General features: G+C 41.1%; 2 protein-coding genes across 6 annotated transcripts in view; both read right to left on the reverse strand.

Annotated features, from left to right (window-relative positions):
- LOC139538451 (growth factor receptor-bound protein 14-like) overlaps positions 1–22,759 on the reverse strand; it is a 56,430-nt gene extending 33,671 nt beyond the window's left edge. For 2 of the 3 annotated variants that reach the window (XM_071340514.1, XM_071340516.1), the window contains exons 1-3: positions 22,623–22,738; positions 11,724–11,938; positions 10,085–10,217 (exon numbers count right to left, since the gene is read on the reverse strand). In XM_071340514.1, coding sequence (XP_071196615.1) covers positions 10,085–10,217; positions 11,724–11,911 — 321 coding nt within the window. In that variant the 5' untranslated portion in view covers positions 11,912–11,938; positions 22,623–22,738. Of the gene's footprint in view, positions 1–10,084; positions 10,218–11,723; positions 11,939–22,622 lie in introns of all 3 variants that reach the window. The other variant, XM_071340515.1, reaches the window with a different exon arrangement.
- Positions 22,760–22,997: 238 nt separating this feature from the next.
- The window catches only part of LOC139538453 (cordon-bleu protein-like 1), a 35,423-nt gene continuing 34,674 nt past the window's right edge, over positions 22,998–23,746 (reverse strand). For all 3 annotated transcript variants that reach the window (XM_071340520.1, XM_071340522.1, XM_071340521.1), the window contains one exon: positions 22,998–23,545. In XM_071340520.1, the coding sequence (XP_071196621.1) occupies positions 23,489–23,545 (57 nt within the window). In that variant the 3' untranslated portion in view covers positions 22,998–23,488. The remainder of the gene's footprint in view (positions 23,546–23,746) is intronic.

A 23,746-nucleotide genomic window follows, 5' to 3' on the forward strand; every position in this document is an offset into this window, starting at 1 on the left:
CGTTTCTTGAAGCACAACCATCATTTTTAGCTGCTCCCATTTTAGCAAATGTAAACTCGTATATATCATACATCACAAATTAAACATTGGCTCAAATTAAATCTGAGCAGTACAAAAACAGCATTGCACCTGACCTGCGATGAGAAAAGGAAGATGTTTTGATTCAAATCAAAAATTAGATTTGTTTTGGTTTTACTTCACTAATTCCAAATGAATTTCTGTAGATCACGAACTGCAAATACAGTTGTGACCATGTTGTATTTTTTGCCGCAGTGCAAGCTGAATTAAAAAAATAATAATCTGAATTGAATGTGTGTACAGAGCACTCTGAACGGCGAAACAGCAATCGCTGTGCACTCCGTGACAGGTCTGGTTGTCCCACTTCGCACGCCATTCTCTGCTCTCATCAGAGATGCAGTATGTGAAATCTGACACATTTGCGTAGGGAGCGAAATAAGAAATAACCTTATGCTTAAAGCTGAAGTTATTACAAGTCAGCAGGCATTTGAATGGAATCTCCGTCACTCAGAGGACGCTGGGCAGAAAATGCTCTGTCATTTAAATGAAGTGGTGCAAATTTTGTACTGTCACTAAGAAAGATCATATTTCAATAATTTCAAAACCCTATTCCCCCACTTTGGTTAAAAATATTTGCATGTTTTTTTTCTGGATCAAAAAAGGGCCTTGAGTTGTGGACGGGGCATGGTCGGCCAATCGGGGAAGCTGGATTTCAGAGGCCATTCCCCTTGGCAGTGTAGAGATTTTTTGAAATATTTAAGGAAATAATAATAATATTTTTGGAGGGGGGTGGGGGCTTCCATCAAAGCAATTGCCTGCATCATTTCCAATCACCCAAATTTTGGGGGGAAATATGCACAGTACCAGTCAAAAGTTTGGACACACCTACTCATTCGAGATTCTCTATATTTTTACTATTTTCTATAATTAGAATAATAGTGAATAGAACAAAACTATGAAATAACACATATGGAATCATGTAACCAAAAAAAGTGTTATATTTGAAATTCTTCAAAGTAGCCACCCTTCGCCTTGATGAAAGCTTTGCACACTCTTGGCATTCTCTCAACCAGCTTCATGAGGTACAGTAGTCACCTGGAATGCATTTCAATTAACAGGTGTTCATTGTTAAAGTTAATTTGTGGAATTTCTTTCCTTAATGCGTTTGAGCCAATCAGTTGTGTTGTGACAAGGTAGGGTTGGTATACAGAAGACAGCCCTATTTGGTAAAAGTCCAAGTCCATATTACGGCAAGAACAGCTCAATTAAGCAAAGAGAAACAACAGCCCATCATTACTTTAAGACATGAAGGTCAGTCAATCCAAAACATTTCAAGCACTTTGAAAGTTTCTTCAAGTGCAGTCGCAAAAACCATCAAGCGCTATGATGAAACTGGCTCTCAGGAGGACCGCCACAGGAAAGGTAAATTACCTCTGCAACAGAGGTAGAGTTAACTGCACCTTAAATTGCAGGCCAAATAAATGCTTTAGAGTTCAAGTAACAGACACATCTCAACATCAACTGTTCAGAGGAGACTGCGTGAATCAGGCCTTCATGGTCAAATTGCTGCAAAGAAACCACTACTTAAGGACACCAATAATAAGAAGAGACTTGGGCCAAGAAACACAAGCAATGGACATTATACCGGTGGAAATCTGTCCTTTGGTCTGATGAGTCCCCACAAAAATGTGGGGAGACAACCGCTGTCTTTGTGAGACACAGAGTAGGTGAACGGATAATCTCCGCAGGGGTGGTTCCCACCGTGAAGCATGGAGGTGGTGGTGAGACTGTGTGGATGCGGCTTCGCTGGTGTCTTGGTCTAATTTATTTAGAATTCAAGGCACACTTAATCAGCATGGTTACCACAGCATTCTGCAGCGATACGCCATCCCGTCTGGTTTGTGCTTAGTGGGACTGTCATTCGTTTTTCAACAGGACAATGACCTAACACACCTCCAGGCTGTATAAGGGCTATTTGACCAAGAAGGAGTGTGATGAGTGCTGCATCAGATTTCCTGGCCTGCACAATCACCCAACCTCAACCCAATTGAGATGGTTTGGGATTAGTTGGACTGCAGAGTGAAAAAATAGCAGCCAACAAGTGCTCAGCATATGTGGGAACTCCTTAAAGACTATTGGAAAAGCATTCCAGGTGAAGCTGGTTGAGAAAATGTCAAGAGTGTGCAAAGTTGTCATCAAGGCAAAAGGTAGCTACTTTGAAGAACCTCATATTTTGATTTGTTTAACAATTTTTTGGTTTTTACATGGTTCCATTTGTTATTTCATCGTTTTGACGTCGTCACTATTATTCTACAATGTAGAAAATAGTACAAATACAGAAAAACCCTTGAATGAGTAGTTGTGTCCAAACTTTTGACTCGTACTGTAACATCCTACCGGTTGCAAGAATATTGTAAACTCAGAAGAAAAAAATCCCTTTTTCAGGACCCTGTCTTTCAAAGATAATTCGTAAAAATCCAAATAACTATACAGATCTTCATTGTATAGGGTTTAAACACTGTTTCCCATGCTTGTTCAGTGAACCATAAAACAATTAATGAACATGCACCTGTGGAACGGTCATTAAGACACTAACAGCTTACAGACGGTAGGCAATTAAGGTCACAGTTATGAAAACTTAGGACACTAAAGAGGCCTTTCTAATGACTCTGAAAAACACACATAAAAAAAGATGCCCAGGGTCCCTGCTCATCTGCGTGAACGTACCTTAGGCATGCTGCAAGGAGGCATGAGGACTGCAGATGTGGCCAGGGCAATAAATTGCAATGTCCGTACTGTGAGACGCCCAAGACAGTGCTACAGGGAGACAGGACGGACAGTTGATCATCCTCGCAGTGGCAGACCACGTGTAACACCTGCACAGGATCGGTATATCCGAACATCACTCCTGCGGGACAGGTACAGGATGGCAACAACAACTGCCCGGGTTACACCAGGAATGCACAATCCCTCCATCAGTGCTCAGACCATCCGCAATGGGCTGAGAGGCTGGACTGAGGGCTTGTAGGCCTGTTGTCAGGCAGGTCCTCACCAGCAACGTCGCCTATAGGCACAAACCCACTGTCGCTGGACCAGACAGGACTGGCAAAAAGTGCTCTTCACTGACGAGTTGCGGTTTTGTCTCACTAGGGGTGATGGTCGGATTCGTGTTTATCGTCGAAGGAATGAGCGGTACACAGAGGTCTGTACTCTGGAACGGGATCGATTTGGAGGTGGAGGGTCCGTCATGGTCTGGGGCGGTGTGTCACAGCATCATCGGACTGAGTTTGTTGTCATTGCAGGCAATCTAAACGCTGTGCGTTACAGGGAAGACATCCTCCTCCCTCATGCGGTACCCTTCCTGCAGGCTCATCCTGACATGACCCTCCAGCATGACAATGCCACCAGCCATACTGCTCGTTCTGTGTGTAATTTCCTGCAAGACAGGAATGTCAGTGTTCTGCCATGGCCTGCGAAGAGCCCGGATCTCAATCCCATTGAGCACATCTGGGACCTGTTGGATCGGAGGGTGAGGGCTAGGGCCATTCCCCCCAGAAATGTCCGGGAACTTGCAGGTGCCTTGGTGGAAGAGTGGGGTAACATCTCACAGCGAGAACTGGCAAATCTGTTGCAGTCCATGAGGAGGAGATGCATTGCAGTACTTAATACAGCTGGTGGCCACACCAGATACTGACTTACTTTTGATTTTGACTCCCCCTTTGTTCAGGGACACATTATTCAATTTCTGTTAGTCACATGTCTGTGAAACATGTTCAGTTTGTCTCAGTTGTTGAATCTGGTTATGTTCATACAAATATTTACACGTTAAGTTTGCTGAAAATAAACGCAGTTGACATTGAGGACGTTTCTTTTTTTGCTGAGTTTATAAATTGCAGTGGTACTTCATCCAAAGCCTTTTCAAAAAGTCAGATATCATAAACAGCCCTGGTTTTCCAGATTTTTCATAGTGTTATACTGTTTTCAGTACTTGTCTTCTATTTGATCCAATGTATCATCCATGTAAAAAACCTGTCTGATTAGGATGAATAATATCCGACAATACCCGTTTAATTCTATGCGCTATGCAGTTTGCATAGTGTAAGGGGCCTCCAATTTTTTTAATGGACCTATATATTTACCACTTGGGTCCCGTTTCAGTATTAATGAAATCAGACCTTGTTGAGTATGTGATAATCTACCATTTTTATAGGAGTGGTTAAAAACATGCTAATAACAGTCCTCTACTGGTATGCCATTCAGCCCTGGAGTTTTCCAAGTTCCTCTGTAATTCAGCCTTCACATAAGTCTTTCTGTACAGCTGTTAATTGTACATTATTAATAGAAAACAAATACTTACAATTAACTTTGGTTAGTAGAGATGGAGGAGACAAACTAAAACATATGCTTAAAGTACTTTGCTTCCTTGTTCAAAATATTGTTTGGTGAATCATGGGTGACGCCGTCATTTGTAACAAGTTTCAGTAAATTATTTTTGGTAGAATTTCTATGTTGAAGATAACATTTAAAAGAAAGTGCATTTTTCCCCATATGCTATCCATTTCGGTTTATTTTTTAAAATACATTACACTTGATTTTTCTTGAAAAGGTTTCTCCTTTGTTTTTCCTCTAACGGATTCTGCTCCTATATTTCCTTTCTTAATATGAATTATTTTGACTTACATCGCTTTTGTTTTAAAGATGAGCATTGAACTGCATGGCCTCTAAAGGCACATATAAAAGTGTCCCATACAATAAGGTGATCTGCTGTCAGTTATAAAATCTGCTGTCCTGGTTAAAAACAAGTTGTCATCCAATAGGCTTTGATTAAATTTTCAATATCCTCGCCGACGTGGAAATTATGTAAGAGTAACTTATACGCCAATTATTTGATGGTCCGACCGCATTCTGTCCCCATCAACAATTAATTTTACTTTTAGTGCCAGCAAGAATGACATAAGTAGTCAAGACAACTAGCTTGGTTTGTCTCCGCCATGTACAGTTAAAGTCGGAAGTTTACATACACTTAGGTTTGAGTCATTAAAACTCGTTTTCAACCACTCCACAAATTTCTTGTTAAACTATAGTTTTGACAAGTCGGTTAGGACATCTACTTTGTGCATGACACAATTAAATTTTTCCAACAATTGTTTACAGACTAATTATTTCACTGTATCACAATTCCAGTGGGTCAGAAATTAAAATACAAAGTTGTCTGTGCCTTTAAACAGCTTGGAAAATTCCAGAAAGTTATGTCATGGCTTTAGAAGCTTCTGATAGGCTAATTGACATAATTTGAGTCAATTGGAGATGTACCTGTGGATGTATTTCAAGGCCTACCTTCAAACTCAGGGCCTCTTTGGGAAAATCAAAAGAAATCAGCCAAGACCAAAAAATTCAACCTCCACAAGTCTGGTTCATCCTTGGGAGAAATTTCCAAACGCCTGAAGGTACCACATTCATCTGTACAAATAATAGTACGCAAATGTAAACACCATGGGGCCTCGCAGCCGTCATACCGCTCAGGAAGGAGACGCGTTCTGTCTCCTAGAGATGAACATACGTTAGTGCGAAAAGTGAAAATCAATCCCAGAACAAGAGCAAAGGACCATGTGAAGATGCTGGAGGAAACAGGTACAAAAATATCTATATCCACAGTAAAACAAGTCCTACATCGACATAACCTGAATGGCTGCTCAGCAAGGAAGAAGCCACTGCTCCAAAATCGCCATAAAAAAGCCAGACTACGGTTTGCAACTGCACATGGGGCCGAAGATCGTACTTTTTGGAGAAATGTCCTCTGGTCTGATGAAGGCTTGCAAGCCAAAGAACTCCATCACAACCGTGAAGCAAGGGGGTGGCAGCATCATGTTGTGGGGGTGCTTTGCTGCAGGGGGGACTGGTGCACTTCACAAAATAGATGGCATCATGACGCAGGAAAATTATGTGGATGTATTGAAGCAACATCTCAAGACACCAGTCAGGAAGTTAAAGCTTGGTCGCAAATGGGTCTCCCAAATGGACAATGACCCCAAGCATACTTCCAAATTTGTGGCAAAATGGCTTAAGGACAACAAAGTCAAGGTATTGGAGTGGCCATCACAAAGCCCTGACGTCAAGCCAATAGAAAATTTGTGGGCAGAACTGATAAAGTGTGTGCGAGCAAGGAAGCCTACAAACCTGATTCAGTTACACCAGCTCTGTCAGGAGGAATGGGCCAGAATTCACCCAACTTATTGTGGGAAGCTTGTGGAAGGCTACCCAACACATTTGACCCAAGTTAAACAATTTAAAGGAAATGCTACCAAATACTAATTTAGTGTATGTTTACATTTACATTTTACATTTAAGTCATTTAGCAGACGCTCTTATCCAGAGCGACTTACAAATTGGTGCATTCACCTTATGATATCCAGTGGAACAACCACTTTACAATAGTGCATCTAACTCTTTTAAGGGGGGGGGGTTAGAAGGATTACTTTATCCTATCCTAGGTATTCCTTAAAGAGGTGGGGTTTCAGGTGTCTCCGGAAGGTGGTGATTGACTCCGCTGACCTGGCGTCGTGAGGGAGTTTGTTCCACCATTGGGGTGCCAGAGCAGCGAACAGTTTTGACTGGGCTGAGCGGGAACTGTACTTCCTCAGAGGTAGGGAGGCGAGCAGGCCAGAGGTGGATGAACGCAGTGCCCTTGTTTGGGTGTAGGGCCTGATCAGAGCCTGAAGGTACGGAGGTGCCGTTCCCCTCACAGCTCCGTAGGCAAGCACCATGGTCTTGTAGCGGATGCGAGCTTCAACTGGAAGCCAGTGGAGAGAGCGGAGGAGCGGGGTGACGTGAGAGAACTTGGGAAAGTTGAACACCAGACGGGCTGCGGCGTTCTGGATGAGTTGTAGGGGTTTAATGGCACAGGCAGGGATGTAAACTTCTGACCCACTGGGAATGTGATGAAAGAAATAAAAGCTGAAATAAATCACTCTACTATTAATCTGACATTTCACATTCTTAAAATAAAGTGGTGATCCTAACTGACCTTAGACAGGGAATTCTTATTCTGATTAAATGTCAGGAATGGTGAAAAACTTTAAATGTTTAAAAGTATTTGGCTAAGGTGTATGTAAACTTCAACTGTATATCTCACTAGGTCAGGATATTTAAGCCTCCATATATCCACTTGTTCCATTATATTCGTGATTTCCTTAAGTGCATAAGGGTGATCGTTTGCAGTGCGATTTCCTTTACGGTCCATTGAGGAATTTAAAACACTTATTATAATCTCCCACCATAATAATAGGGTCTTGTATTGCTTGTAGGCTTGATAAATTATTATAAAGTGCATTCGGAAAGTATTCAGACCCCTTGACTTTCCACTTTTTGTTATGTTACAGCCTTATTAAAAAGTGGAGGAAATAAAACATTCCTCAATCTACTCACAATGCCCCATAATGGTAAAACGGGTCTATTTAAGGTCCCACAGTTGACAGTACATGTCAGAGCAAAAACCAAACCATGAGGTCGAAGGAATTGACACTGTCTCAGAGCTCTACGGACAAGGCACATACCTGGGGAAGGGTACCAAAACATTTCTGCAGCATTGAAGGTCCCCAAGAACACAGTGGCCTCCATCATTCTTAAATGGAAGAAGTTTGGAACCACCAAGACTCTTCCTAGAACTGGCCACCCAGCCAAACTGAGCAATCGGGGGAGAAGGGCCTTGGTCATGGAGGTGACCAAGAACCCGATGGGTCCAGAGTTCATCTGTGGAGATGGGAGAACCTTCCAGAAGGACAACCATCTCTGCAGCACTCCACCAATCAGGCCTTTATGTTAGAGTGGCCAGACAGAAGCCACTCCTCAGTAAAAGGCATATGTCAGCCTTGGAGTTTGACAAAAGGCACCTAAAGGACTCTCAGACCATGAGAAACAAGATTCTCTGGTCTGATGAAATCAGAATTGAACTCTTTTGCCTGAATGCCAAGCGTCACGTCTGGAGGAAACCTGACACCATCCCTAAAGTGAAGCATGGCGGGGGCAGCATCATACTGTGGGGAGGTCTTTCCAACGGCAGAGATTGGGAGACTAGTCATGATCGAGGGAACGCTGTACGGAGCAAAGTACAGCGAGATCCTTGATGAAATTCTGTTCCAGAGCTCTCAGGACCTCAGACGGGTGAAGGACAAGTCTCTGAATGTCCTTGAGTGGCCCAGCCAGAGCCCAGACTTGAACATCTCTGGTGAGACCTGAAAATACTTGTTCAGCAATGCTCCCCATCAAACCTGACACAGCTTGAGAGGATCTGCAGAGAAGAATGCGACAAACTCCCCAAATACAGGTGTGCCAAGCTTGTAGGGTCATACCCAAGAAGACTTGAGGCTGTAATCGCTGCCAAAGGTGCTTCAACTAAGTACTGAGTAAAGGGTCTGAATACTTATGTAAATGAAATAATATATATATATATATATTTTTTTTTTAAATAAACTAGCAACAAAAAAAAACACTTTGCTTTATCATTATGGTGTATTGTTTGTAGATTGCGGTGGGGAAACTATTTAATCAATTTTAGAATAAGGCTGTAACCTAACAAAATGTGGAAAAAGTCAAGGGGTCTGAATACTTTCCAAATGCACTCTATATTCCTTTTCTTTTGGCCAGGTAAAAACTGATCATCTTTTCTCATTATCTGCTGAGCCATTACAATTATAATTGGCTATACTTATATCACCATAATGAAATACAAGTTTCAATTCTATTTATCATAATATATATGTTTGTAAACTTACCATTAAAAAGCACCATAATGATTGTGTCCATATAGCTATACCATGGAATTCTCACTGCTACTAAGTAAACCTCCAATTGTTCTCCACTATTCCACCTGCTAAAACCTCCCCCCATCCCAAGTTGGACTGTTGTCCCAGTGACTGGCAGACCACCCCTGTCCACCTGGCTTCTAGGGCCTTTGAGAGACTGGGACCAATCATTTAAAAAGATCACGCAGTGCCACCCACAGAACAGAAGCAGATTAACTGCCAAAAGCATTTCCAATGCGCTCACCTCGATTGTATACAATATATATATTCAAAAAAATCTTGCACATCTTACTTTATCTCCACAATTAACGAATAATATGCTCAATAATGTCAGCAGTTCATATGAAGGAATGTTACCTATAACCAGGATTGGCATTACAAAAATAAAATTTTGGCAAGCAATTATTGTGATTAATCCTGTATTTTCCCCAACATCATTACCCCATAGCAACAGATGTGGGACACACACACACACACACACACACACACACGATCAAATGTTCAACAGTTGTTCCATCCCCGAGCCCAACTCAAGAGAAGACTTGGATGTGCGAATGTATATCTACATTTTCACTTTACATTTAACAGTGTTACCCAAGCATGCACTGAAAGTTATTCACTTAAGCACAGGAACTCCATATGATGAGATCAAGCAGAAAAGAACAGAGCCAGGGTCCAGTGAGGAGTGAACACTGATCCAGTGCCAGCTTTCTTCTCCCCCCCTTTTTTTGTTTTACAGAGCTGGTCAAAAGTAGTGCACTATATAGGGAATAGGATGCCATTTGGGATGCGGACCATGGCAGGGTGAAGAACAGCATGCAGATACAACACCACCACATAGGCCTACATAAATACTGGGTCACCGACCCTTGTCTGAGCTCTTCGGTTGTACATGTTGTGCCATTAGAACAAGTGCACTGTTCATTGCAACGCTATTGCTGATGCAGAATCTAGCTACAAAGTCAGGATCTCACAGTCACATGTTCTTTGCGATTTCTCTGCAGCGTGTGCTTCGCATACTCATACAACTGGTTCTGCGTCCTCACGCCCTGCAGTTTTAGACTTTTAGCTCATGCCAAGTATGACCGAGTCATGCGAGAATTTGAACGTACACGTGTCTTGCGGCTTGGTTTCTATTTTATTTTATTTCTGGCAGTGTCATCCCTTCTAGGATCACATGTAATGCCCGAGGATGTCAACTGGAAATCATTACAGGGGGACATTGCATTTTCTATTTGTCTATGTAAAATAAAATATCTGCTCACCTGAGTTGCGCCACTTTTGGTCGAGGGTAATAAACAATCGGAGACGAGGGATGAGACGGTTGAGGGAATGAGTTCTGGGAAAAGGCTTGGAACAGGAGCAGCCAGCAGAGACTCCTCTCCCTCTTCAATTTTCCTGGAGAAAGGCAAAGAATAAGTAAATAAAACATTATACTGACAACCGCTGAGCTCGACTCTTAACACAAACAACATGCTGTCTGTCGGGCAGTCTTTCCATCTGGAATGAGGAGAGATAGGCATTCATGGTAATGTCATCGCAATGATATATCAGATATTAGATGCCTGGAGCTTTAGGAGCCTACAGCCAGTCATGGGATCTCCTTAGCCTCTACCTGAGACATCATATATCACTGTCAATACCCAAACTGAAGCATGTGTATTGCCAGATTCTACTGTAAACCTCCTAGCTATTGTTAGTGCCTCTGTTGTGAATAATGTGTCTTCTGTACATTCGAGGGGGTCAGTAGGACTGAACAGTTGATACTCCCAGACAGACACAGACATGGCTGACCGACAGTGAGACTAGCCATGTCTGCGACTGTGTGACCCTCCCGCTCTCAGCCAGTCAGAAGACACACCAAGCAGAGGGACAAACTGATCTTTGACGAGACACCCTCCACCTCAGCAGTGTGCAGCTTAGAAAGAGCACTTGGAGCCTAGCTCGCTCTAAGTCAGCATAAAGAACATTCGAACTTGACATCATTTAAGACAGAGTTTGGCTAACCTCTATACGTTACAGGCTACACACTGTAGAGCCGGGTCACCCCGTTCATGCAGTGAATCCACAACGAAATACAGGCCTATGATTGTTGTGTTTATCTGACATGGATTTCTGGTCGTGTCTGTATGAGGGAGAGGCCCTGATGGCCGTTACGCTGTTTACTTCACAAAAACTCAGCCAGCGTGTCCGTTTAATCTGTTCATACAAAAACGAGCAGAAAAAGCAACCCTGTCCGTGTGGGAAAGACCGCCCTGACAAAAACGATCACCACATTTGCCATTAGTATCATGAGAAGATATGAAATTGAGATTTAACATGGTTTATATATATGAAGGCATTTCACGGTAAAGTCTACACCTGTTGTATTCGGCGCATTTGACAAATACATTTGAGGGCCTTGAATGGTAAAAGGTGGCTCACATTGACATTTCCTTACTGCTATGTAAACACACAGCAGTTACTAAGTTACTAATTACAAGCATCAAAGTAACAGGTGTTTGAGTCGAGTCCAGTTCTTTCAGCGTACTCTCAAAATTGGGTAAAACTATTCTCTCGCAGACAGTCCTGCATTTACCGGTACAAAGTCTACGGCAATTGTTCAACTGGGACCTCTGTGCCCTGCTGTTGCGAATACAAAGGGTGTACTATTCCTCTGTAGGAAAGCACATTGTACAAGCGCACTAATCACATATGTTAAATATTAACTTCAAGTCGCGAGTTACAGTATAAAGTAAGATAGATACGGTGAGACTTTTGGAGGAAATTTGGGGATATATATTACCAACACAAGGTTTGTGTTTTAGACTGTTCATTGAAAACATAACTATGACTAAAAAGAAAAATGTGACACTAAATCACATTCATTCAAACCAGCCATTCCAAAGGAGAAATTAACAATACCTATTCCCCTGGCAGACAGCATTCCTGGAGAGCTGGGCATTTGGTGGTTGTAAAGGACCATGCAAAGGGATGAGGGATGGGCTGGAAAAGCCACTCACATTACCCTTCCCACTCCCAAAAATCTCTGCCTTCTCTCCGAGGCTGCCAGAGGTGTGTGCGTCTTCCAGTGTGTTATTCATATCACTCATGGGGGCCGGCTATATCCAAGGCATCATCTGGAGCAGAGAAAAGAGACGAGCTGTTGGAATGGAGTGTACAGGGAAGTAGCAGAGTAGAGCACAGTGAGAAGGAGCAAGAGCTGGAAGGGATCCTCTGTCTGCTCACAGCACACACAAGCCTCTCCGCAAGGCTCATCTGCTGCCCGTGCGACTGGCCCAGTGGGGCAAAACATGATCCACCACAATAAAGTTATTTTTAACTCAATGACTCGCAAATGAGCCCTTGCTTTGGCACAGTGGTGTATTAAAATGCATGCACCAACTCTGAGATTTTAGTTGTTAATTCTTCCCTCTATTTCTTTTTTTCTTAGAATTTTTTCTCTCTCACACTTCCTGGAAAGCAGACCTGCACAGAAAGCACACCTACGCAAAGGGTTGTTAGTATGTAACTTAGCTATGTTATGAGTCCTGGATGGCTACCAGACTGTAATACCAACTGTTCCTTTTGTCAAAGACTTCGCACTGAGGTCCCGACTGCACTTTAAAACTGAGCCCTGTGCTGGACTGGATGAATGTAGAAGCGGAGAGTATCCCAGCCATGACTCAGCCATGATGTAGTGGGCTGTGGTGTGGTAGGTTATGTCATTCTGTGACAGCCAGCCAAGCATTATGTGGGGCGATAGTTGGCGTGATAACATCTATCTGAAAGGTAATGTGTAACAGAGATTGGGCTGGGGCTGAGAGGCTACTGTAGATAATCACATGCAGGCAGTTATTATGGTAACATCTGGTCGCAGTACCAGTTTACTTGCAGTACCAGAAATCTAGATGGCAGAACTTCATTCTATACAAACCTTTGCAAATGTTTCTAACTCCAATTTCTACTTTATTAGTAAGTAGACATTGAACATGAATTTGTTGTTGGCTGCTGAGGGTGATTATTAATGTTATGTGCTTCAAAACTGAAAAGTGGCCATTATCTGTATGGGAGCAACTTTTCAAAAAGCTACTTAAAATTGCAATAACAAATAATTATGGCAAACGCTATTAACCCATTTAATCCCATCGGTCACAATAGTGGAAAGAAATGTTTGTACTTTACAGGCTCTAGAGAAGATCAACAAATTAGTCATATATTATGCATTAGTAAAAAGGTGTCTAGTATGATTCAGAGAAGTTTAATATGATTTCTCTAATGGTCTCGAGACCTCAAGCATAAATCTCAAAGGTGTACTTTTACAGACATTTGGCACCAGAAGTCTGTATTCAACAGCTTAAAAAACAAACACATTGTTGGCATTTAAAAATATTTTCTTTGTAAATATGTTTAAAAGGGTCTAGTTTACATATCTCCCTTCCATTTTCAATTCATTGAATCAATGATGCTGGAGGTATATGGACATATTTTAGCGGTCACACGTGTGACCAATGGGAAAATACAGTGGCACTAACTCATTCATCTTAGCAGAGTCTTTATTTCAGTAGATTGAAGTCGAGTTGGGTTATGGATATACTTCATCAAGACGATCTTACAGACGATTATCCATTAGCCTTTACATGCTGTAAGTTTAATTTGATTGAGAGTAGAAAGTCGTATTTTGTCATTTCAGGGGGAATTGGCCATGTATAGATCCATAAACTGAATTAGTGTAATAATGTAACAAATATTGAATGTCAGTAGGTTTGTTTAGTGTCTCTTGCACAAGGGAAAGACCTGGCTATCAGAGCATTGGGACATAGCCACAGGTGTAAACCTGGTTTGTATGGCTATTTGGGCTGAGATATAAAGGTGTAGATCTGGTTAATATTAACATTGGGACTCAGTCAAAAGGTGTAGACCTGGTTTTCAGTTTATGAGTATTCAGGCTTTGGCACATGTTTAGACCTGGCTTAGTTGACTATTGGGGTTCAAGCACAGGTGCAGACTTTGTAGATATTTAAATTGGAGCTGAATTACAGGTGTACCCTTTGTTTGTATAAATATTGGGGCTGAAATGGAGAACTACACCTATTTTTTGACAATTGGGCCTGACACATAGCAGTAGACCTGTTAAAAAAGAAAAGAAAATGGGAGTTACACATGCAGGTGTACACCTGGTCTGTAAGAATATTGGGGCTAAAGTACAACTGTACACCTTGTTTGTATGAATGTTGAGGCTTGGGCACACCTGTTTTATATACGAGTATGCTCATGGATTTACCTGGTTTATGAGTAATGGAGTGTAGAAATCGGGGATTCGATCCAGCAACCTTTCGGTTACCGGCCCAACGCTCTAACCACTAGGCTACTTGCCGTTACATGTTCAAAATTGTAATCAGTAACATATCTTTTGGATTACCCAAACTCTGTAACGTAATCAGATTACTTTCAGTTACTTTTAGATTACTTTCCCCCTGAGAAGCATTAGAAGAAGAAAAACATTAATATTACCAATTGAACAACATATATTGCAAGATAAATCAATGTTAGAGTTTACATAGGTGGCCATAAATGGATGTTGCATTTTACTTTATGGGTTGGTTTTATGTAGGTTTCTTCTAACCCATTGCTTTACAATACAGATACTAATACTATTAGGTTATATCTTTACATTAAAAACCAAAGTCGGTCAGATTTCCAGTCATTCCAGTTAATTTAATACCCCTTGATCTTCAAGAAAACGATTTTGAAATATAGCTTAGCCCAAAATTACCTGAGCATATCTCAAACTAAACCCTGTTAAGGATTTTGCTGTCATGGAGGAGTGATTGGTATCATTGCGTCGAGTTGAAAAATAAATGCTGTTCTCGTGGAGTTGCATGCTTTGAGCACTACCGATAAGTGCTATTTGCATGTGAAAGATGAATGCCGTATGCTGCATTTTCTATAGGACCATTAACGTTTTTGTTGGTGTCACCTTGATATCTCAACAATTTGCAGCTGTTTAAGTCTATCAAAAGTGTGCGAGTTTGAGCATGTGTCTGTTTGGCCTATGTTTTTTTTTTATCAGCACGAACTAGATTGAGCAATAAAAGCCCGACTTGTGGTCTTCATAAATAAAAACTTGTTTTTGACAGTATGTGGAGCACAATACCACAGAGGAAGGGAGGAAATCCCTCAAACTTTTATCCGCACTATGCAGCGGTTGCAAGAGCACAATTTTCACTGGCTGTCCACTGGTCGAAAAACATTTGTGTTAAAATACAAATATAAACTGAGTGTACAAAATATTGAGGACACCTGCTCGTTCTATGACAAATTGACCAGGTGAAAGCTTTGCAATCTTATTGAGGTCACCTGTTAAATCCACTTCAAATCAGTGTAGATGAAGGGGAGGAGACCGAGTAAAGATGGATTTTTAAGCATTGAGACATGGATTGTATATGCGTGCCATTCAGAGGATGAATGGGCAAGAAAAAAGATTTATGTGCCTTTGAACAGGGTATGGTAGTACGTGCCAGGCACACCGGTTTGTGTCAAGAACTGCAATGCTGCTGGGTTTTTCAAGCTCAACAGTTTCCGTGTGTATGAAGAATGGTCCACCACCCAAAAGGACATCCAGCCCAATCAATATTAAAGTGTTCTTAATGTTTTGTACACTCAGTGTACATTTGTGAACAGCCATCCACAACAACCACAATCTAAGGTGCAAATAGCTAAATGAGAGAGCAGCACTGTGATTCACATCAATGCGCTACTGTACGTAGATTTCAATAGTAAGTGTTATCCGTAGCGCACACCACTGCTGTTGTCCTTACCTCCAAGCGTTTATTCAAGTTGGATAATCTTTGGATGCAGTCAGCACCATTGGAAGACATAGCTTGGACTGTAGCCTACAAAAGCCTATTCCTGCTCTTTTCACGCAATCCTTCAAAAGGCATTTGGTGTGTCATCACAGGTCTCTGACTTGTGGTCAGACTCGATCAGGCGGAACAAACTTAAATGTGTGCCTTTTTTCAACGCTGATTTGAATGTCACTGAAAAAACAGGAGTCAAATAATTATTGCAAACATCCTTTCTGAATTGAAAAGTAATCCTAGAAGTATTACAATATTTTTGCTGATAAAGTAACAGATTACAGATGTATTCTGTAACTCCCCAAGTCTACAAATGGCATAAAATCTGATTTTTGAGGGGTAAGAAATTGGTTACATGTCCCACTACCTCAATATCACTTGTTTTGATTAAATATAAGTCATGTTCTGCGTTTTCTTATCACTCGATTCTTTGATTCCAAAGTAAACGCGAGAGTCATCAAATGGCCCATCATTGTGTCTTTTCACAGTTAACAAAACAAGCACTAAAGGGTTTTCTTGAGAAGGACACTGAGCATCTTTTCCCAGAACATGGCTTCAGTCTCACCCTGAAGAGGCTCCTGTGTCTCAGTGTGCGTCCCAAATGGAAACCTATTCCCTATATAGTGCGCTACTTTTGACCAGAGCCCTATGGGTCCTCAGTTGTTTAAGCAGCCCCCTAGCAATTCAATGGAAAATCAGACAGATCTGTATGAAAGGGAGCTGTGTGCCTCCAGTAATGCACTCCCAGTGTAAAGGAGCCTGAGCTAACAGCACTGTCACAATAACACAGCTCCACCTGGCTTAGGTTACCTTTTCACTTAGACACACCATCATAAGAAAGGCCCCCTCTCTGGAGAGCACCACTGACAAAGCACGACACAAAATAAAAAAACAGGAAACAATCAAATAAATGACATGCTACTGCTGAAGTCTCTGTAAAGGTGAATATAAATAGTCCCATGCTTATTCATCCAATGCATAAGCAGTACGCAAGTAGCCTTGCACAAGCCTTGTGCGAACCGGAATGGCTCATAGGGCAGGAGCCTCCTGTTTCTGTAGCGTGTAGCAGCTTGATGTACAAGTATACCCCCTGGACAGGACGCAAGTCTATCGCATTAGCAGCACAATAGTGAATTAGCGCAGTAGTGTGTGTGTGTGTGTGTGTGTGTGTGTGTGTGTGTGTGTCAGAGAGAGCGAGACAGACAGAAAGTAAGACAAAAAGACACTAAGAGACAGACTAGTCAAACAATCCAACTGGGGTCCTACAAAAGCAAAGTCTGAGACAAGGACACCGTGAGGCCGAGCAGAATGAGCTGTCCAAAAATAACCCTGGCCTGAAACATATTCTTCGGCTATCAGTCAATGCAAATGCTTTCCAATTGTCCCTCACAATGACATTTTGTAAATGACGGATCTCTATGGCAAGACGCATCATTCACCCAAATTTGGTTAAAATCGGGCCAGTGGTTTCTGAGATATCACGTGGGTTTGCTAGACTCATATCCCTGAGCATGTGTACCAAATGTCACCTCTCTGAGTCAAACAGATCAATAGATATAAACATGTGCCCATTATTGCACCACCGTGTGGTCAATATTAAATGTTCTTACATATGTTGTCCTGCAACGTGTACCAAATTGTGTTACAATACGAATATCCTTTTACTTAACTAGGCAAGTCAGTTAAGAACAAATTCTTATTTACAATGACGGCCTACCCCGGCCTCCCCTAACCCGGATATCGTTGGGCGAATTGTGCGCCGCCCTATGGGACTCCCGATCCCGTCCGGTTGTGATAGAGCCCGGGCTCGAACCACGGTCTGCAGTGACACCTCTAGCACTGAGATGCAGTGCCTTAGACTGCTGCGCCATGTTGTTTAAGGTACTAGTCTGGAAAATATTGCGTTGAGACCTTTTTCCATAGATGCCAAATATCAAGTTTCGTGCAGATCGGGCCCAGAAGAGTAACGTTTTAAGTGTTTTTCACAAAATTCTAAATGGTGGACCTTATCAGTCCCTGGGGCAAATGTGTTCCTTGTGAGAAGAGGGACCTATGTCCAGAATGTCATGACTAAGTCAAACGAGGTGAGGGGCGTGACAGTTCAAAGTTTGCATTTATAGCGCCACCATCTGACCAATCATTGTAATTGTGTAAATGCCAGATCTCTATGGCAAGGAGCATCATTCACCCAAGTTGTCAAAATCGGGACAGTGCTGTCTGAGATATCGCGAGTGACTAACGAACGTACGAACAAATGTACGGACGGAGACAGATGCACAGTCCCCGATCCAATTTCATTGTGGGGGACAACAATATCTGGTGAAATCCTAGGTACATTCTAGCTTGTGTGGATTATGTATGAGGAGTAATGGTCGAGTAAGATGTTGAGCACTTGTAAATTACGGTAAAGATCACAGGCCAATCATAGAGTAGCTGCGGCATCCGTTTTGTCCCTTAACCTATGATCTAAGTTGTTGTTGTCATTGCACACACAGTACATGCAATGGAAACAAAGCCACATTAGTGCTGTCTCCCAGAGGTCATATTGCATTCTCATACATTCAGCAGCCCCACAAAGTGATCCCCTCTCAGGACTCGACCCAACATGAAGACTGTCCACAGCATTAGCCTGGCCTTGTTAGAACAGTCTGCCTTGTCTAGCCTACACCCCAGGTTGGGCAAAACAGTGACGTCTCAATGGTTTCTATTTGGAGCTAAGGATAGAGCTTAGCATTGCTAGATCAACACGTATGTACTGTCATTATACGAGTAGTGCTGCTCGTTTCCTAGTCGATTGTTCTTACTGAATATCCTAGTCCCACTCCCCTCACCTGATATTCATGAGTGACATGGGGAGTACAGGCGAGCTGCAATTCGTGCTACAGTAGGTTGGCCTTCCCACTGTTGGGTAGGTACAGTAACGTGTTATTTACAGTGTCACAGATGATTTCGTAAGGAAAATATAAGCTCGCAAAGACAAACAAAGCCTATGTGTCTTTCATCAAGGTGGTGTGGTTTACGTTGTGGCTGAAGAAACAGGAACGGGTCCGGGCACATACAGTGTGACTGACATCAACATATGATCTAGCCCCTAGACTATGTTCTCGCTAGGATATGAAGTAATTAAGCAAACATAATCATCATCAATTATTTGTCTCTGGAGCAGCATACTCCGCACATGCAAGTGGTACTGCGCTTATGGTAAGTGCAGAAACAGCTATTCTTAGACTGTCATGTAGAAACATAATTGCGCATTCGAAAAACAGCACACATAACACACTCTCTCACCCCATTTGACCTTTACTGCACAACTTACTAAGCAGTCTGACCCCACACGCTCCCCAGTCCCAGCTGTCTACACTACATTGGCTGCTCTAATGGAGGACCTCGTGGAATTCAAATAGCAAACTGGCTTTCCTTTCTAATGCTTCATCCTCTGTTGACGCAGAAAAGAGGACAGCTATAATACCCCAATCTATCATTTCTTGGAGTCCCGGTATGATGATTAGAGAGAAATGTTGTATGAGCCATTATGTGTATGACTGAGCAGCCAAAACACCTCATGCTGCTAGATTAGCAATAGACAAAACCCTGTGACAAAAAAAATAAGTGCCAAAGCTAAAAGCAGAAGAATCCAATTCTCGATCCAACAAGCAGATTACAGAAATGTAATGTGATATACTCTAATGTTACCGACTTCCAAATTTGTCATGTCTACAGTATGTACGCAACACTACAATTACTACTGTAAAGTAATGTAACTACTGGGAGGGGGCACAAAGAGGAAGAGAGCGCAGGAAAAAGAGAGAGTGGAGAGAATCAGATTCTCTACACATTACTGTCTGCAATTTACATATCAAATACCACCAAGATTGAGGGATTGTCCGCTGCTTGTGTGCATCTCTGTTGAATTCTATCCCGAGTCGTGGCAGATGAAGAACTAAAGGAAGAAATCTGGCACAACACATTCAGTACCAATGATGTCATGAATAGTCATGCTTCTTGGGTATAATCTAAATAACAGGACCACTCCACACCTGTGATTTGCCAACGTTGACAGTTACTATTGAAAAACTATGGAATGGTCTTTTTTCCAGATGTAGTTTTACACAAAGTTCTGAAAATACTCACCAATTAGTAGATAAGACTTTGGCCTGAAAGTATTTTCTCAGTAGATTATTACTATTACCTGAGAAGAGTGACACTTAAAGTGAAGAACACACAATAATAACTGATAAGATACATTTTTAAGTATAGCACCTAATAACGTGTAAATGCAACTTAAATTGCTTTACAAATCCCTTCTGAAAACAGGAAAAAGACAGCTAAATTCACTGATCCCAGATTTACTGACATGCATGGATAACAGATTGGCCAAAAGAGGCAAAACATTTTTTTTACCAATTTAGACTGTTCTTCTTTAAACTGTAATCCTACTCTTAAAAGGATCATCCATGTGGAATAGACTTGAATAGTATTCCAATGGGGTTTTCAAAAAGTACAAATTCTGTGTGTTAAAAGGTATGATACTGTAACTACACAATACAAGTTTGACTGGTATGCACATCAATGTACAAAGAACCGCATATTTAGTAGGGTTGGGCGGTATCCAGATTTCCATACCTTCATATTGTTCCTGTACCATACCAGGGTATATGGTATTACCGGCAGTGCACACAAGAGGAGCCATTTTCATCTTTTTATGCTATCAAGTACTTGCGAATTCCTATAGCAGACGTTAGGTAAATGCTAACAAACATGAACTAAATACAAGGACAGATAACCCAGCTCATAAAGTTATACAACTATCTCAAAAGGTTACTCACACTTAATCCAGGAGGGGATTGATTGTCTCTGCTGTAAGCAAGAACCTTGATCTTGCATGCTAGCCACCTATTGCTAGCAAGTTAGCAAAACAAATGCATAGCTGGAGCCCTGAGCTGGAGAAAATCTATTTGGCACTTAGATAGTCAACTTGTAGTTATTAGATATTTAGCTGGCAAACATTAGTAGTGAATTTCAAGTGTAACTTGATCACCTCTATTGTGCTGCTCAACAGTGGATCTTCACAAAACATCATTTTGCTCCATGTGCTCTTTGTAAACAAACATACCATGTGACTGGCTAACTGGTATGTGTAAAAAAATAATAATAATAAAAAATTTTAAAAAACTGTTCTCAGTAAATAAAAATGTTCACCTGGATCCACTTCAGAGGACTATCACATGCCCTCTTATTCCACTGCATGAACTCAGGCATACAAAAAGACAGGCAAAATACCCAAGAGCATAATAAATTACAGGCTGTAATTTACAGCCTACAATAGTACACTTGTAAACACTCAGACTGCCTGGTGTCCTCAACCACTCTCAATACTGTATATTCAGAGATATCGCTACTCATTATAATGAAACATTAACATGCATCTGTCGAGCACACACTCTTTGCAACTCTAGGAGAAAATACTTGAAAACTTGTAGATAACATTTGCTAAATCTGTACAGCATAGCCTGTTCCCTGAGTGTACTAAAGCTCTAGGCTGAAGAGCTTTTAGCCTCTGAGTGTATTGCAGGAGATAGGCCCTAAGTGGATATTTTAGAGGTCTCCTTATTAAACTACTAAAAATACACACCCATTCTTGAAGAATTTTATATGAGGCAATAACCTGCAATGAATTTCAAACCTACTCAGGGTTTGGAAGCTAAATGTTTTTTAAACATTTTATTTCATTCCTAACGGCTATGCACCAACTTGATCATGCTTCTTTCAAACTTACTACCTTTAATAATTATTGTATTTGATCAATAACAGGTTGAAATTTTCTTAAGTAATACATTATAATTTAACATTTGTATATACATGTTTTACACATTTAGTCATGGTCAGTTAAGTGCTATAATAGGATACTATTGTTATTACTTTACTGATGGTTAGGTGACTGCACCCTATTATAGCCTTCTGCTCTAATAATGACTTTCAATGTCGAGCCATGACTCGGTAAATTCATACAAACAGCCAGATGGCAGTAGTATGGTATTGAAGTGACATTTTACGGTAGTCTGTGTGAAATAAAGCGCTAGAGTAGCCTGTTTGTAATCTTCATCATTAAAAAGAAAACTGTCATCGTTTTTTGCTGAAAATAGTTGAAATTATGTTTTGAATTGTGAATGAATAATGAAGGGTTACAGCCTTTAGTTGTATTTTTCCATAACTTTTCAATTCCCATTTAAGATGCAATATGCAGAAATCGCTCCGCCATTTACTGGTTGCTAAAATTCGAATTGTTCGCCTAAATTCAGTTTATGTGCCAAAACAAACAGTCATTGTGTAGAGAATCCTTGTACCATCTAAACCGCTGTGATATACAATATGTTGGGTTATGTTAAATGTATTTTCAGCTGTTTGATGCTGGTGTACAAAACCGAAAGTAAAAGACGCAAAAACTAAAACTTTTGGATGCTCAAGGGTGTTCATGAAGGAAACAATAGTATACTTGGCGGTGGAAGGGCTGCAGGAATGCCGACATGCAGGAACGCCCGAATTGCGGGCTGCAGTTGCACACTATAGATTTTTAGACTTGTTTTCAATTAGAATGACAGATCTATAATTCCATTTCTATGTTAATTTGGGCCGGTTGCCAAAAAAGTGACATTGTAGCTTTTAAGGCTACATTATTTCACCTCAGCCTCTTATGACATAGACAAGACAGGTAGGCTGCACGTGTTTTACCTTTCCTGGCACAATGCACAGGAACACGCATCACACACATCGTCTTCAGAAAATAAGACTATGAGTCAACATAATCGAAGGAAATCTAAAAACACAATGGGTAGGTCGAGGACACCATGTAACCATCGTCATGAACATAATTACACAGTAGGCTAGCTATACTCTTTATCGGTCTAACTCAAAAAATTAGCCTATGCCAGCGCTGCCTAGAACATGGTTTATTGTAACATAATACCTGCTGCTCGCTGAAATGGCACCGTTACTGCATATCGCTTCTTCGCTGTCTTTGAGGTGTTTGCTCATTTAGTCCACGCGCTCTCCCTAGACAGGTGTTTATATTTACTTATGCGTTACGTCATGCACAGCCCTCACCTTTTACCTGAGGGGTCTGGCGCTGAGATCCGGCCTGAAAAATGGTTCAATCTTGTAGAGAGAAATATCATCTTTCTTTTTATGTGATGTTGTTTTGTACCGTTCAATTGTAGTTGAAGCATGCTTCATTTCAGTTACTGGACCTTTGTACTTTTAATAACATGAATTGTCTAGTGTATATGATTTAGTTGCAATTAGTGTTGAACTCATTCAGAAAAAAATTGTCAGTGAGATACACTTTTTGATTGTCAATACTTTAATATACTGTGAATGTAACTTTAATTCATAACAGCATTATATGTTTAGAGAAATACTTTACATACCAGTGTATGTCCGGGCACAGCTTTATCAAAACCAAATGAGTAACATAAAATAAAACAGACTGAGGAATTTATAAGTACCACTTTCAGGTCAGTCCAATTATTGACCTCTTCAAAATGGTAGACAGTACTAAATAGGCTACTGTATTTTCTCAATGAAAATTACAACTCAATATTAAAACTAATAATATACATATTCATTGGCAAAATAAGACAGCTGAAAAGTCCAATATGAATCAAATTTCAAACACAATTGGGAATAATACATCAAATTATTTCATAACATCAAAATTATATGTGGAGGACATACAGTAATTTATCTCATAACAAAACAGAAAAGTAGTCTTCTACAGTGTGTAGGTTGTTGTTAAGACTAGCAACCAAGGTCTTAAAACTATCAAACAAAGTTTTATTCCTCTTTCCTGGGCTCAGGCACTGACAGACTCGAGGGCAGGATATCGGGCTCCTGAAAATACAAAAAAAAAAAAAGAGGGAACTTGAAACTTAACACAATTATACATACATTCATGTAGTCTGAGAATGACAAAGGCTTGGAGCTCCAGGGAGGGGGACAGCCAGTGACATGACTGTTCAGATGGCAGGCCAGAGTGACGCTGAGCAACGCCTCAGTACGTGTGGAAAGGAGCTGAGAAGCAAAGGATCATTA

This window comes from Salvelinus alpinus, chromosome 14, assembly GCF_045679555.1.
Source record: "Salvelinus alpinus chromosome 14, SLU_Salpinus.1, whole genome shotgun sequence".
NCBI classification, from domain to species: domain Eukaryota; kingdom Metazoa; phylum Chordata; class Actinopteri; order Salmoniformes; family Salmonidae; genus Salvelinus; species Salvelinus alpinus.